Genomic DNA, 16,885 nt, shown 5'->3' on the forward strand with positions numbered 1-16,885 from the left:
CCCAAGCCGAAGAGGACTCCACATCCATCTCGTGGGGACTCTGGGTACACGGCAGGGTAATAGAGACCCTGTGTGAGATCCAGAGGAGCTTGGCGGCCTGATCCACCGCCCACCTCTTCCCGTCTTCGAGCGCGACTAATATAAGATGTATTTACGATTTCTACATTGGTGGCCTGTTCACCCAGAGCATCCGGAGCTCTGCACCGTGGAGCCTATCAACCTCCACGAGACCGTCTGTGTTGTGTCTGTCTGTAACTGCAACTTAATCAAGCTTTCCAGCCTACACCATTGCCATCTCGGTGTAAGTAAACAATCTTTTAAACTACCGATACGCGTCTGTGCCTAATTCCAGAGCGAAGGCCTTCCCTCTCCGCCCCCGCGTGCCCGGGCTGCTGGCCACAGCCTGCGTGCAGCGCGAAAAAGGGCTCGGGGCGCGCCCGGCCCACACAATTAATGCACCATAGTTACTGTACATTAAGTATGTACAGTGGTGCCAGTGCACAGGTTTTTACAGACACTAACTACACAGTAGCTTAATACAACTATGCAGTAGTGTATTAGTACGGGTTTTGCCGGACACATTACTGAGCAGTGTTATTAGGCTACTGCCCACCTAGTGTCTCCTGTAGATGCAGCCAGCATGTCCAGATGACAAGGGGTTAAAACACCTTCGGCTTAGTTGTGTTAAGAAGTGCAGCCAACTTGAAAGATAAACCCTCTTACTTTTCAGGGTGTCTAATATCTAGGGGCTAAAATGATGGTAAGCAGGAACAGAACAATCTGTATTCTACTGTATGCAAAGCTTTCTCTCACCTCCCTGCCTTGGATGTGATATACCCTCTTCACCTTAGACTCTTTGCTCATATGGCAAGTACTCCTGCACCAATGTCACCCAAATTAATTAATTCAACTGAATGAATAGCCATTAAAATTACCTCACTGCAGATTATTCACGTACTCCATAGCAAGGAAAAATGTGGGGAGACAGAGGACATAGCATACTAAGAATACTAACATGAAAGAATGCAAACCAATCATTATATCAGTGCTTCTCTGCACAGTAGCAACTAGCTGTTTGCAAAAATCTGTACCTCTGTCTGACAATGTATAAGTATTTCAACATATGTTTAAAAACATGGATCCATTTACCAATTGTAGCAGAGAATATTTACTTCTGGCATTAATGCTTTATCATGATGTAAAATTGTTAAGGTTATGATGCTATATCATGTCACCATGGCGCAATATTTTCAGCCAAAAAAATGTCCTCCCCCCAGTTCAAAAGCTTGCTAGATGCCTAAGTGTCATTCTATTCAACCTTTTTCACGTCCCTAGAAACATTTAACACAAAAGTACATGACTCCTCCTGTTTCTCACTGCTTCTTGTGCAATTGTCTTATGATAGGATGGTACATTAACATTTGTCATGACTAGAGTAGGGTGGAATAAGATCACTCTTAGATGCCTAATAGGTAGAATAGATCCGAAGGCTTTAAATTCAAAACTGACAGAACCTGAACTGTACTGTTAGTTAAAGGAAACAGGAACGTACCCTTTATTCATCAATATCTAAAAATTCTGAAAATGACCCCAGTAAAATGCAGGAAATAGTACATTTGGATGTAAAAGCAGGAAGCGTGGTATTAGGACTTTCAGCTTCAATTCTTGGCTCTGATGTTAGACGCACCGTGGGTCCTCACCTCTATTTACAAATTAATATTTACTTAATTCAGAGGAATGCTGTGAGGATGAATTAATCCTTGGAAGGTGCTTTAAAATACTGTAATAAGAGGTGTTATAAAACAGCAAAACCAGTTGCTGTCTAACACATTGTGACATTGACACAATTAATTGCCACTTTCATAATAAGCAAGAACCTTGAAAACTGTCATATACTCACTTTTTATAGGTTGTAAACTGCAAATTTAAAAACTCTGACATTTCAATTTCAGGTCACCAAAATCTCTTTAGTCTTTTTATGGGATTACAAGTGCCCTTTGAGCTACAATCTTCATAAGAGTGAGTGCCCTTCTGAGCTAGAATCTTGAAAACTGGAATAACACATTCATTTTGGACCACCAATTGCAGAAAAATAAATCTAAAAATTGACATTTCTATCACAGGTCACCAAACTATTTCCCCCCCAAATATTAATTTCTTCTATAAAACTGTCGTGTTGGTAATGAAGCTGCCAAGTGTGCAGAAACTAAGATAAACTGAAGTCCAGAGTTCTGATTTTAGCTGAAAAAGAAAGCTTAAAAATCTTGAGAACAGCTGAGTAGAACTGCAGGTTTTTACAGCGATAGTTTTGTTAAGTAAAATGCTAGTCTGATCCGTACAACAGCATCTGTACTTCTTTCTATACCCAAGCTGATCTTTAAAAAAAGAAACATTTTTTCACTTTATATAGCTAACTAGGATAGTTAGTGTTTTCAAAATGCTAATTAAAATACAGAATTGTACAATAGTGGGGCTAGGTATCAACATTTGCATTGTCTGAGGTATTATAACTAATGATTCAGCACAGAATGTTCTGGAAATACTGATTTTACTTACCCCCTTCTGCTTTAAGGGGTGGCACTAATCATATCCCCTTGCATTCTTAGTCATGTTAATTCATGCAAAAACCCTTGGATTCTCAGCTACTTGTATTTGTTTCATTCCAATTGTTTACTAGAGGAAAATAAAGAAGCTAATTATGTTCATATGTGCCAAATTTTAGTAGTCAGAAAAAACTCATTAACTACTACACTCAAATTAGGGCATCATGTTTAAGAGGCACTCATGGGAACAAAATGACAGTTCAGTGCAATATTTTCTGCTTAGAGCCCAAAGCTCTAGGGTAGTGGTTCTCAAAATTTTTAGATACAAGGCACCCCTGGTAGACTCAAGGCACTGCTGGATATACTTGAAGCACTCCTAGGCAAATGCCAGCTCTTAGTTTTCACTTGTTTTTTAACTACAGAAAAATAATAGGGCAATTTTTTGGTAGCAACTCAGAAAGACCACAACAGGGCAGAATGTTTTTAACACTATGGATTCCTATTTGAAATCTCTGGGCTTATCATGTAAACCATGTTTACACAACTAACTATGCTAACATCCCGTGTCATGACACCCTGGTTGAGAATCACTGCTCTAGGGCATTGACTGACATTTTGGTGATGATAGTTTTAAACCCTCAAATATTCTACCTTTATTACAGCTCATTTGAGGATACCACAGGTTTATTTGAAATTTCTGACAAGTCTTCATTTTTTGTTGCTATAAATCTCTCTACAAGCACATACACACATTTTGTAGTATCAGGACCTATTCAGACATGGAAAATAGGATGTCCTGTTATATTCCGGATCACTCCCAGCTCCCGGCAAAATTACTGGCAATCAATCCCATAGCTAGTAAAATAGTTTGTGAAGATAGTAAAGGAAAGCAGATTACAAAATAAACCTTGTAATTTTTTTAGTAAGCAAAGAGCCTTACTAAGACTGTAGTCTTTGAATCTGATTGGAATGCCATTCTCTCTTAGAAAAAAGAAATGTCTTATAGTTTTCTTCTGCATTTTTTTTTTGACTACAGAAAGATAATAGAAGACTCCCATTTAATGATTTTATTAATAAAATAAGTGTTGCAGATAAAACCTTAGTTGCTCCATAATCTAATGATGTAACTTTATTTACAAAGCCAAAGTAAAATGAGTTGGCTAATGCTATTTTAAAGCTACTCAATAGTTTCCTGCTTTGTTAAAAGACAGTGAATTGTGTAAAATTATTCAAAGAGCACAAATAACTAACAAAGGAGTTCTTTGATTTTAGAGGGTAATGAATGACCATGGTCTCAACTATCACTTTAACTATTTAACATCAAATTATAGTAGAACAGTGGATTATGTTTTGTTTTTTAAGATTTCAACCACTAACATCCTACCTGACATCTGACATGCAGCCATATGCGCTTGCAACAGCTCAAATAGAAGCGGTGCAAATCTGAGTTGGGGCTTTTTGCTACACCACACGTGCCCGAATATGCACTTTGGTGTGGTGCAAGTTGTGCTACTTGGGGCAAAATGACCCTGCCTGATTCAATTTGGAGAAGATTCGGCCGAATTCAGGGAGCAAATCTCCAAATTCGAATCGAATTGGGAGACCAAGTAAAAGCTCTGAATTGATTAGAAGCACCTGAATCAATTTGGAAAAGCTTCAGGAAACATTTGGCTGATTCAAAGATTCAGCCATAGATGAAACAGGAAGCTGACTGCTGCCTCCAGCTGGTAAGTCTGTTGGGGTTGGAGGGAGGGAAGGGCTGTGGGGAAGTGAGGGATTGGGGCAGGGACAAGCTGCCCAGCTGAGGTGGGGGATGCATTACTCAGGAAGGGGGGTGGGGGGAGTGGGCTTTGCCATGCTGCCACTTGTCCAGTCAGGGCAGGGGGGGCAGGATGCAGGCGTGGCTCACTCCAGGCCTGCATCCCGTGCCCCCCATGCTGACAGACAAGCAGCGGCAGGGCAGAGCCCCCACTCCCAGCACTGATGTTGGTGCAGTAGCGCTGGGGCTTTGCCCTGGTGCCGCCCGGAGCAAGCCGTGCCTGCATCGTGTCCCCCCTCCCCCCGCATCAGTTGGGTAAGCAGCAGCAGGGCACAGTCCCTGCAGCTCCCCTGGCAAAGCAGAGGCAGGCACAGCAGAGGAGCCATGGGAGAAGCCCCCATGGCTACCCTTCCTGGCCCCATCCCCTGCTCAGCCCAGCCTCCTGGCACTTAAAAAAAACAAACAAAAAAACAAACAAACAAAAAAAAGCCCCGCATTCACTGGCTCTGGCAGCAGCGACTGGGGCCTCTAGGAGCTTGTGGCAGAGCCTGCCCCCCACAGTGTGGGGCAGCAGGGATTGCTCTCCCCCACTGGCACCTGAGTGGCAGCTGCCCCATGGCACAGGTGCAGCATTGCCCCCCCAGGCCCCCTGATGCCTGCCATGCCAGGCCCCACTCCCTGCTTGCACCCCCAGACCTCTCACTGTTTGCCCTGCTTGTCCCCACCCCCCACTTGCACCCCCCAAACTCCTGCTGGCTTCCCCACCCAGCCCCAGCTTGCATCCCCAACCCCCCAATGGCTGCCCCACCTGGGCCCAGCCTCCTGGAACTTAAAAAAAATAAAAATATAAAAAAAAGCCCCGTACTTACTGGTAGTAGCAGCAGCTGTCGGGGTCACTGGGGCCTCCTGGTCAGTAAGACCCTCTGAGCCTTCGCTTCTTCAGGCTGCCCCCCCGAGCTCCCATGATTGTTGCCCCGTCCGGCCCCCACATCCCGGCAATAAAAAAGACTTGCACTTACTGGCTGTAATAGCTGCCACCAGGGGTCACTGAGTTCTCATGGCAGAGCCCCCCGCACAGCACAGCACAGCACAGTGGGAGGCAGTGGGGACCAGCCCCAGCCACTTGGCACCTGCACTACCACTGCCCCATTGTGCAGGTGCAGCCCAGGTCAGCAGGGAACCATGCAGCTCTGCATGCTGTCAGGCAGCTGGAGTTGCTCAGAGTGAGCAGTGCCGGGCCCCAGGTGACAGCCGCACTGGCCTCAGCTGTCCGACACTTCATGGAGCCATGCAATGCCCTGTTGACCCCAGCCACACCCGCATGATGGGGCAGTTGCAGTAGGGGTGCCAGGCAGCTGAGGCCAGTCCCCTCTGCCCTGTGCCATGTAGGGGGTCTCTGCCATGAGACCCCAGTGAGTGTTGGGCTGTTGTTTTTGTTGGGTTTTTTTATTGCCCAGATGCTGGGGTTGGGCTGGGCAGGGCAGCAATCCGGGGGGCTTGGGGAGCAGGCATGAGATGGAGCTGGTGAATGTCCCCTCATGGTCCCTTCCCCGCTCCTCCAGACCCACCCCACCCCCTTACCGGCACAGAGCCTGGGTCCAGTTCCTTGTGGCTGGCACGCTGCCTGCTCTGCACAGGCAGGCAGTGTGCTTTAGCACTGGGGTGAGGGCCAACCATAGAGATGCCCTGGCTGGCTACCACAGCGTCTCTGTGGAGGACCCAAGCATCCACAGTTGCTTCAGGGCACAGTCCTGAACCGTTCCCTGCCTCACTTTTTTCCTCCGGGGTATTTTTGGACCCCTGGGATCTAATTTTGCCCCCGCACTGCAAATCTGCAGTGCAGGGACCTTTTTTTGTTCTTGCATGTGTCTCTTGCAGCATCTCAGAGGGCTTTGAGATGCTGCAAGAAACACGTGTGCTTGTCTGGACGCACCCAGTTTGTTGAGACAAAACTTTTGGCCATATCTGCCTACCTAGGAAGAATGACAAGTCTAAGACATTCATCATAGCTGTCTACCCCCTGCAGTTATATTTCTTATCTGCATTTAGTAATGCTTAGCGGCTCTGGCGTCATTGTCCTAGGCATTGTATGCATGTATAATTTAAAATGGTTCTTGGTGCACACAGCTGATTTGTTTAAATGTTCATTAGTTTCTTCAAGGGAAGTACTGCAATACCTGTTGCTATCTCTCATTATGCAGAGGCTGCTTCTTGAGCTCAAAGTCATGATTGTAATTTTCCATGTCATTTGTAGATGTACTGATTATAGAATCTACATATATGTCTTCTTTGTCATGGACTCATTACAATAATTAATCCAAATTTTCTCACTTTTTATAACCTGGTCAACTTTTCCTTATTAATCATATACACACAGTTATAGTTCTAAAATAAAGCCATGCTCTAATGATTAGTAGGAGATATCTGGGAGATATAAAAAGAATACTGAATGCAGTTTACCTTCTAAGAAGTGAAATACTTTGTATTAGCAAATCAGATGGTTACCTACCATTTTGTTCCCTCTGCACTCCAGCAGCAAGCAAATCAGGTTCCCCAAGACTTATATCATTAAGCCTTGTTCCTAGACACTCAATGCAAAGATGTTTGCACCACTCCTCTGCCTCCAGTTCTGAAAAGAATCATAAATAATGAAGACACTATTGGCAAGTATACAACATTTCATTCAAGAGAAGGCACAATGTAAAGTGTGTGTTTAACAGTCTAGATTTACAAATACATTAAAAACAGTAATTCTTACTCAAAAGAAAAAAACAAAATTCCAACATCTCTTGTTTTAAAAACCCTTAAAAAACCAAACCCTGAACAGTGCTTCCAAAATGTTTAGGAGTGGGTAAAAATTAATTGTAATGTGTTCATTTTGCTAAGTATCAATTCAGACAACCATAGACACATGCCATGTTTGCAGGTTGAAAAACAAAGCGAGGAAAAAAGCGGGATAAGACCACATGAATATAATTTCTTTTGAAAATAAATATTATTGTTGCTTTAAATTCATCTTGATAATTAAGAACATGGGGGGGGGGAGAGGGCAGGGCATTCTGCTAACAGTCCTTAGGCATTAATGTAAAAGATGCATAAAATTATTATAGAGTAAATCAATTTTACTCCATAGAAAATATGGAGCAGACACCTGGCATCCAGCTTTATACTGGTATAATTTACTCTATTCCAGAATAAAGTTACTCCTCAGGAATGGAGGACTATATACCAGTTAAGTTACACAGATATGCTATTTGTGTATCCATGCCCTTAGCAACTGCCTCATCTCTTTGCTTAATGCAAATCAGTTTTCATACCATCTATTTACTAGAAACCGTAATAGCCCCTTTTGCCGACTGTGAAGTTTAGAGAGCTGATAATGTACTTGTTTCTTATTATGGAATGAAGTTATTATGAACTAAAAATTACTCCACGATAAGAGTGCAGACACGCAATACAATGAGACAGTGTAAGATCCTCAACTATGGGTCCTTACTTCCTCATTGACTGATTGGGTCTCTTTGCTAATATATGGCACTACGTAAGGACTCTCATTTTTCCTAAAACAATGCTTATGGTTGTCTAAATACAAACATCCTCACACTATTGACCTGCACCTGCAATCATAAATTCAAGAATAGGTGACTGCTACACATTTAGCAATACATTAATTAACAATATAAGTAAGAAAAATAAGAAAATGTAAAATCAATACTATGGTTATGAATGCAGCTCAATACATTCAAAGGAAGACTTTTAAGGAAAGTAACGAGGAGATTTTTCATCGCGTGATTCTTACGGCTAGATTCCCAGCTCTTGGTGGGGGAGGGGTAGGGAGAATCACCATTCAACTGAAGCAAACACCAATTTTTGGGGTATGCCTCTCTCTCCATCTTTTTTTAAAATCAATAATAGATATTTGTAAACAGATTTCAGGGTCTTTGGATCTGTGGGTTAGGTTTGGGCCTGTCTCCAGCTGCAACCCCTTGCAGTGATCCAATTCAGGTGCAGATCCAGAGGGAGTGCAGTAGTGTGGTCGCATCTGGTTTGCACCATGCTTTGTAAGTCTGTGAAGTGGATATAAATCTCCTGTTCTTGGCACCTCCTCCCTCCACCTCCATATTCAGTGGCACCTCCCCTCCCATCTCATTCCCTGCTCCTCCTTCCCTGCCTGCTGCTCCCGCTGTTCCCAGCTGACCTGGGGACAGGGGAGTTTCAGAACTGTTCCTGCCTCACTCCAGTTGGACTGTGCAGGGAGATAGTCTCAGATGGGCAAAAAGCAGTGGTAGCAGTGGGTGGGTTCCCCCTCCCTTCCCAGTCCCCCCAGGAGTTCTCCACTAGCCCAGGAGCAGGCACAGAAAGGGGGAACCCTCACATCACCACAGCTGGTCCACATAGCCCGTGCTAGACTAGGGCACAGGATAATGTGTTTTACAGGCTTAGAATATTGTGCACTTCATTTTACACTAGCCAGTAGGAGAGCTCAGTGGCGATGCGAAGGGGCTGCACAGAGATGCACACGCAACTCCTGAGAGCACCAGTGCACCCCATGACAGGCCACGGTCACTGCTTAGGTGACAGGAGGGGTGGGGGGGTAGGCAGGAGCACTGGTGCCCCCACTGTGAGCGCTGGCTGGGGAGTGGGAGCGCCCCCCCCATTGTTGAGACTGGCCACAGGGGGACCTCCGCTGGTCTGGGGTGGGGGGGAGGGGGGCTGTTCCCCTTGGCTAAGGTGGCACCAGTCGCCCATGGGAGAGCTGCTGAAAAGAAACCAAGAAAGAACTAAGAGGAGGGAAAAAACAAAAACCAAGCAAAAAACCCCAAAATAAACTAAAGAAACTAACTCTACCAACCCTTCAAGCTATCACTGGGCATCTACTTAAGTCACGCCAGCTGCCAATGATTTTCAGGTGACCATCGCACTGAAGGCTGCTGATTTCAGGCACTTTTCACACCAGTGGTGACCATTTTGTTTTTGTTCCCCCTCATGGCACTTGCTGGGTTTTTCCCACCCCCGTAGCTATGGGCATGTTCAGTGCCCAAAAACAGCTGCTGAAAAAGAAAAAAAAAAAAATCCTGCTGTAGTGGGAGCTGGTAGGGGCAGGGCTGTGGGACCGGCAAGTGGTATAGAACAAGTGTCAAGCTCCTGATTCTGACCCCCCGCCCCGGTCAGCTCCCACCACTCCACACACTTCACATGATCTATGGCAGAAATAGGCTTTGCTTTGTGGACTGTCTTCCCACTTATCCTGATCTTAAGCACTGTAGTCAGCCTTACTGGGCTGCATGCACTGTCTCTTTAAACCCTGCTGGTCTCCCATGCTGCCTGGCTCGGACACCCTGTACTTTCCCCAGAGCCCCTGAGCTGCAGGGGAAAGTTTCCTGCGATTTCCTTTACTCCCTGTTTGCTACTGCTTGCTTCCATTAAGTGTCGTCCCCCCCTGGCAACATTGTGCTAATTTCAGGCAGAATGGGCATTTTCCTGCTCTTCAGGGAAACTGAAGGATTTCCTGCTTTACCTGAAAAATGCAAAACACGATTTAAATAGATCCCTAGCTATCACACAAGAAGACAAGCAAAGAAACATTAAAATATTACAGAGAGTCCAGGGCCATGAAAAAATCCCAGTCAGAAGAGAAATATTTATTTTAATATACGTAAGAATCTAAGTCAGCATAATTTTAGCGGCAAAAGTGATACATTCTAAATATGCATCGTCAATACTGAAAATGTACTTCAGTATTTTAAAATGGGAACCTTTTGGAAAATAAAAACAAATGGAAATATTAGCATCATTAATTTTAAAACTTATGCTTTTTACATTTATTATAAATAAAAAAAATCTTTCTTCAACTGAAAACAGGATAAACGTTCTTGGTGAAACCACTGTATGATTTATCAGCCTATTTCACAAAATATATGGTTATTCATTTCCTAGTGGGTGAATAATCTGTATTTACTTATTGCAATAATTTAACAATGAATTATTGAGAACAATTTAATGCCACAAAATATTTCCATAACCAAATGTCCTACAGTATTCTTGGACTGTGTATGCTATGTCAGAAGCATTGGGATCATCTGCTTAGCTGCTGATGAAAGTTAGAGCACAAAGGGAAATTATGGAGATACTTCATCTTTCTCTTCTTAGTAGCTACTTTTGGGTATTTTTTGGGGACTTTTTCCTTGACATACTCCTGAAACATCTTTTTATGACTGGCGACACTCACTCTTTATCCACATATTCTGTTTCACTGCACGAATGTGCAAAGAGTTGTACATCTGGGGAATACCATACTAGCAGCATTTAATCTAGAATACTTGGAATTTTTGGAACTCTTTGAACTACTAAGAAAGGTCTTCTTCAAGAGCCATCAATTACCAGGCCATAACTGCTCAGGCATTGTTGCTATGTCATAAGCATATGGAAATACTGAAGTAGCTGAAATGTTACAGTAATCCAAAACTGCTTCCACAGAAATTCCATTAACTTATTTGAATCTGGGTTAAATTCAGTGTATTAACTGTTGGTAAAGTCTGACTTTTAGTCATCCATATCATCACTGCAGCAACTATCCATCTTCGAAATCAGCCAAGGTTCTCATTTGATCAGTATACTGGAAAGTATATTTTAGGCAACTGTAAAAATCCTTAAAACACATCTTCAACTCCTGTATTATTTAGGTATTCTGCACTGCTACAGAAATGTCAAGAGGTAAGATCAAATGTAAAAAGACAGGTAACCCCAATTTGGTGCTGCTTCTTGCATAAGAAATGTCACTAGCAGTTGTCTGCAGTCTATTAATCTGAATGCACAATCTTGTTTGTGGCAAGATTCCTAGGCAGGTTCCCTGAGTTTCCAGGTCATTGCCTGAAAAAATATGTCATTTCTCCTTCTGCTCAGAGGTAGACTAGTACATTGGTTGCTGCAGTCACAGAAGGCAAATTTTGTCGGTCTCTCTCTGTGCTTGTCTAGACTTAAAAGGTTTTGCTGGTATAGATTTCATAGACATTAGGGCTGGAAGGAACCTCACAAGATCATCGAGTCCAGTCCCCCACCCAAGGGGCAGGAAGTCTGCTGGGGTCAAATGATCCCAGCAAGATAAGCATCCAAGTGGGTCTTAAAGGTGCCCAAAATAGGTGTCTGCACCACTTCTGGGGGGAGTCTATTTCAGACTCTGGGGGCTTGGACAGTAAAGAAGTTTTTTCTCATGTCCAGCCTAAAGTGGTCTTCCCGAAGTTTGTGACTGTTAAACCTTGTCTTCCGTTGGGGTGCCCTGGTCTTCCCACTTCCTGGTGTACACACCTTATATACTTGTAGGCTTCCACCAAGTCCTCCCTGAGCCTTCACTTCTCCAGGCTGCAGAGTCCCATGCCTCTCCTCATAAGACTTGTTCTCTTGCCCTCTGATTGTATCTGTGGCTCTCCTCTGGACTCTCTCAAACTTCTCTACATCCTTCATAAATTGTGAAGCCCAGAACTGGATGCAGTACTCCACCCATGGCCTCATAGTGGGAGGATGACTTCCTGGGTCTTGCTTGAGATGCATCGATAGATGCAAGCCAGGTTTTTGTCTGTTTTGCCAGCTGCAGCATTGGTGGCTCATGTTCATCTTGTGGTCAATCATGACCCCCAAGTCCCTTTCAGTCATGGTGCTAGTGAGCGTAGCACTGCCAAGACTATAAGCATGATGTGGATTCCCCACTTTCTCCCCAAGAGGTGGAGCACCTTGCATTTCTCAGTGTTGAATGCCATCAGGTTTTGATCAAGCCACCTTGCAAGTTTGTCTAGGTCAGCCTGAGTCACCAGCCTGTCCTCTAGTGTGACCACACTTCCCCATAGTTTGGTGTTATCAGTGAATTTAGTCAGTCTGCTTGTGAGAGTTATGCTAGCTGAGAAATGTTGGCAAACTCTGCTATTGCAGATTTAGCTTATACTGGCAATAAGATCTTTGAGGAATTCTTTCACCTGTATAACATACACACATTGTCACCAATATAAAGACCTTTTTATGCCAATACAATACACTTACAATATAGTTTTTGCTGGAGAAAGCTGTCATGGAATGGTGCAATTTTTCTTGCATGCCTAATTGCCATGGATATGATGGAAAAAATTCTACAGCACAAATGAAGTCCAGTTTCACTTGAAAAAAATTAGTTCCAAATTAATGAGAAAAAGTACTTTTTTTACAGGACTATCCACAATAAAGAATCACAAAGGGCCTTTGAAGTCCTGGTCATATTCAACCACTAAGGTTAAACCCAAGATATTTAACTGTCTCCACTTATGTTTTGTTGCCTTATGCAACTACGTTCTCTTTCACATGGTTGTGTTATCCCTGCTAAGAGAAATATTTTTCCTAGTCCAGAAACTACACATGATTTTACTGTTAAGAAAAGGTGCAGCAGAACTTATATCGGTTTGCTTAAAAACTGTGAAAAAGGCTTGTCCCTTCCCCTTCTTGTGTAGGTGATGTAAACTAAAGTGAACACAAATTTAATCTGGGGATGTCTCTGAATGTAATTGCCTACTATATATCAAGAAAATAGAGAATTTTTCTTGTGGATATATATAAGCTTGGTTATTTCTTAAAGTTGTCTCTAATACACTGATTCTCAACCAGGGTGTAACAACACTCTGGGGTGCCTTGAGATCCTTTCAAGGGTGCTGTGAGGTGAAACACAGCACTGTTAGGTGTACAAATATGATTCACAAGGTAAACCCATTGAATTCCAAGAAGAATCCACAGTGTCAAAAATATTCTGACCTGTTGTGATTTTTCTGAGTGCTCTGCAACAGAAGAATTGCTCTATTATTTTTTTGTGGTCAAAAGACAAGTGAAAACTAAGCTGGAATTCTCTGAGTGGTGCCTCAAATCTTATCAAGGAGTGCCTAGAATTTAGGAAGGTTGAGAACCACTGCTTTAACACCTACCTATATCTAGGTGTTTCCAACCTAAACTGACAAAATCCTTGCTTTGAAATAATTGTTTTCATATCTTTTGCACAAAAAAAGTTCATTTTGTTCCTATTGTTGTTTGAACTGTCTGTAAGAACAGAAACTTGAATGTTCTTATTTTGAATTTGATTTGGAAAAATCATTCCTGTACAGGTTGTTCAGACCTGACCTGCAGGTTCAGTATGGAAGAGGAAGGATGGAGTTGAAACAAAAATGCAGGCAGCTCTTAATAAGAGGTCTCTGGAAAAATGCAATAGTGTTTTATTGAACTGAACCACATACAATATATGCACAAGCCTAATCCCATTTTTTGCAAGTAGTCAGCCTTAATTTCTTATCTCAATTGGTAATACTTTATAGTATTTTTATAAATACATTTATAAATATTTTATAGTAATTTTAAAAATGTATTCAAAGCCACCTAAAACTTTTACTTGCGTCTTCAAAAAAATACTTGAATATTTTAAAATAAATTCTCTCTCATTATCTCCAATACTTAAAGTATCCATGTTAGAAAAAGTAGAACACCCACACAGCGGTGTGATACCTTAGATTCAAATAAGTGTATTTAAACAATAAAATGTGTTTTCATTTTTCTGTGCTGCTATAAATACATGGATGGGTGAAAGATGCTTAATAAATATGGAATAAAATAAAGTCCATTAATAGTATTAATAGTATAAAAGATAAAAATACAATTATTTCCTTTAAATAACAGTGTGGCATAGGGAAAAATACCATATGATCAAATGGTGACTAAAGTCTGAAGCTTTGGAGTGATTCCCAATAGACGATACTAAGATAACTGTCTCTAATTAGTGTCAAAAATCTATCTATGGAGGGCCCCCAGACCCTCAAGTTTCTCTCTGCTGGCCCAGTGCTTGTCTGAAGGAGCAGACTGAGGTTGCCCTGGGAAAATTAATTACCCCAGAAATCCTCATCTCCACTGCCCTTATACCAGACCCCACAGTGGCAGCAAGGAAATCTCTGCCAGCCACAGGTGGCCCCGCTGTTGGTTTGTTAATCAAATTTTAGGTCGCTCAAAGGGCTAGCCCAGCATATCATTCACTTAGAAATCATTCTTTCCATAGGCAATCAGTAAGGAAACAAAATAGCAAAAGGATTTATCATATGGGGTGAAAGAATTATACAAGCAAAACTGACCATAAGTTTGAGGACAAAAATAAAAAGACAAGAGAAGTTTCTCACCCTATTGTCTGGCTACACCCTAGCCCTCCTGAGAGTCCTGCCACTATCTCTAGAATGCAGCCTTCTTGACGATTTTTTCCAGCCCTGGCTCCTGGGGGCATTGAACCTCCAAAATGTGGGATCCAAAAGACCATGATTCTATCATAGTGAGATGTGAAAAAGCCTTCAAAGCCAGCTCCCCCTTCTTCTGGGCCCCCTCCCCAACATTATTCTAATTGTTCACGAGTTGCCAGAATCCTCTAGAAATTTCTGGTCACCATAAGGTACCTGGCATTCCTCCGGCTGGAGAGCCATTTCTCTCAGATGCCTTTCCTATAGAGGAGCTGATTTCCCCTCTTGGTTGTATGCTAAATACGTTACTTGATTATTTTCAAGTTACATCATAAAATCACAAAAGTACATTTATACCAAATACTGCATACAGGGTGTATCTACACATTGCCATATGGCGATGCTGCTATGCTTTAGTACTTCCTTTTGGAAGAATTAAAGCACGTGCAGTCTGGGTGATTACTGCACCACACACACAGAGCACAGTTAGATTTCACCGCTACATCGCTGTAGTGGAGCACTATAATCGTGGAGTGCACTGCTATGGCGATGTAGCTGGCGATCACGTGTAGATCCACATACACCCAAGAGGCAACGTAGCAGGTCACTATGTTACTGTAGGGCAATGTATCAACACACCCACGGGTATGACAATGACAAAACTGAATCAAGCTTCACACTACCTACAAATACAGACTAAACATCATAGGAATAAATATAATTTGGGAGAATACCAATGCCTGTGATATGGTGGATGCCAAAGGTAACTCAATTTTGGGGTGAATCTGTGACAAAGAATATGGTAATTTATTCATAGAATTAGATTTGTATTGACAAAATATTGTTTTATTAAAATATTAGAGATTTGCTAACATATACAATTAAGCTGTGACAGTTTAAACATCTTCACTTCCCAAAGTTTTTTTGAGTTGTGATTTTTTTCAAATCATTCACAAACACCCTATTCATCTGCCTGTCATCAGTGTGAATCACTGAGTTGAAGTCAATGGCACTTCATAACTAGAAGAGAACTATGACTTCTTTTGCAATAGGTTCATATTCATTATCTTACTGACAAAGCATTATATTATGATAGATTGTGATATTTTTAAATATATATTTAAAAAACTGGTCAAAATCCTATCAAAATCTCTTCCCTCTCATAAGCAAGGTTCATTTCCAATGTTTCCTTTCACAACTGTACCATCATGTTGTTTATTACTTATTTATATTTTAATTTCTTAGTTAAAGGTAAAAAGTGTGCCCTGCAATTCCACTAGTTAAACTACTTCTACCTACACCTTACCATAAACTTATACTTTACTTGTAATATTTATGCATGTTATTCAAAGCTGCCTTAACAAGAGAGTTATATGACCAATCAATAAAAGACAGCCATATAATTCTGTAATTTTAGGTTATAAAGTGGTGTATTCATAATTATTTTAAAATTACACTAAGATATGACCAACAGAGCAGTATACAAGGAACTTGTTTGCTTTCTCCAGTCACTGATTTAAAATAACTGCTACTGAACGTGAAGGCTTTGCTAGTGTTACCATTACTGAAACTGTATTTACAAGCTTCACTACAACCCACACCAATGTTTCTGTCAACAGACATTAACTATATTTACAGTAATTGTATTTACAAGTAACCAGTTTCGTATATAAATAGTTAGCTGAGTATGCAAAGACATGTATCACCCTGACAATTCCCTCCTCATGTTTGAAAGTCTGGCCAAGAGTGTCAGCCTTCTTATTCTTACCGCAGTGCATACCATGCCACCATTAATATAGAAACACCAAGAGAAAAGTATTAAATTCCTGCAAATACAGCCAGGAAATGTAATAAAAAGAAAAATACTTGCAATAGTGATGTTAGATTACATTAAAATATTTCCCTAAATATATTATATATTTACATAAAAGTCTTTCTTTAATTGTTATGTCACACATATATGTATTAAACAAGAAAAACTACCATGGGCTTTAATACTGCTGTAAAGCTGCTTATATGAATGCAGCATTGATCCCCTCTAAAGAAGCATCTGAACTGTTTGAATCATATTATACTCTTAGCTAACTTTACATTATCTCAAAATAGAACATATTTAGCACAATATATACTAAGGTCTCTATCTGATTAAATGAGCTTCAGCTTACAAAGGCTTGTGCTACACACACACACTCATGATAAGGTGCAAATCTATCCTGCCTTCTACTTGACATCAGACTAACATGGGTAACTACATCTCTAGAGTCTTTATCTATTAATCTCATAACTATAGATTCATAGATGTTAGGGTCGGAAGGGACCTCAATAGATCATTGAGTCTGACCCCCTGCATAGGCAGGAAAGAG

General features: G+C 41.7%; 1 protein-coding gene across 4 annotated transcripts in view; it reads right to left on the reverse strand.

The window, feature by feature from the left end:
* Positions 1-16,885, reverse strand: part of DOK6 (docking protein 6) — a 484,934-nt gene that overhangs the window by 185,755 nt on the left and 282,294 nt on the right. For all 4 annotated transcript variants that reach the window (XR_003095549.1, XM_014522834.2, XM_006029876.2 and 1 more), the window contains exon 4: positions 6,812-6,931. Coding sequence is in view for 3 of the 4 variants with exons in the window: in XM_014522834.2 (XP_014378320.1) it covers positions 6,812-6,931 (120 nt within the window). In the remaining variant the exon portion in view is untranslated. The remainder of the gene's footprint in view (positions 1-6,811; positions 6,932-16,885) is intronic.

Source organism: Alligator sinensis, unplaced genomic scaffold, assembly GCF_000455745.1.
Source record: "Alligator sinensis unplaced genomic scaffold, ASM45574v1 scaffold1213_1, whole genome shotgun sequence".
NCBI lineage: Eukaryota > Metazoa > Chordata > Crocodylia > Alligatoridae > Alligator > Alligator sinensis.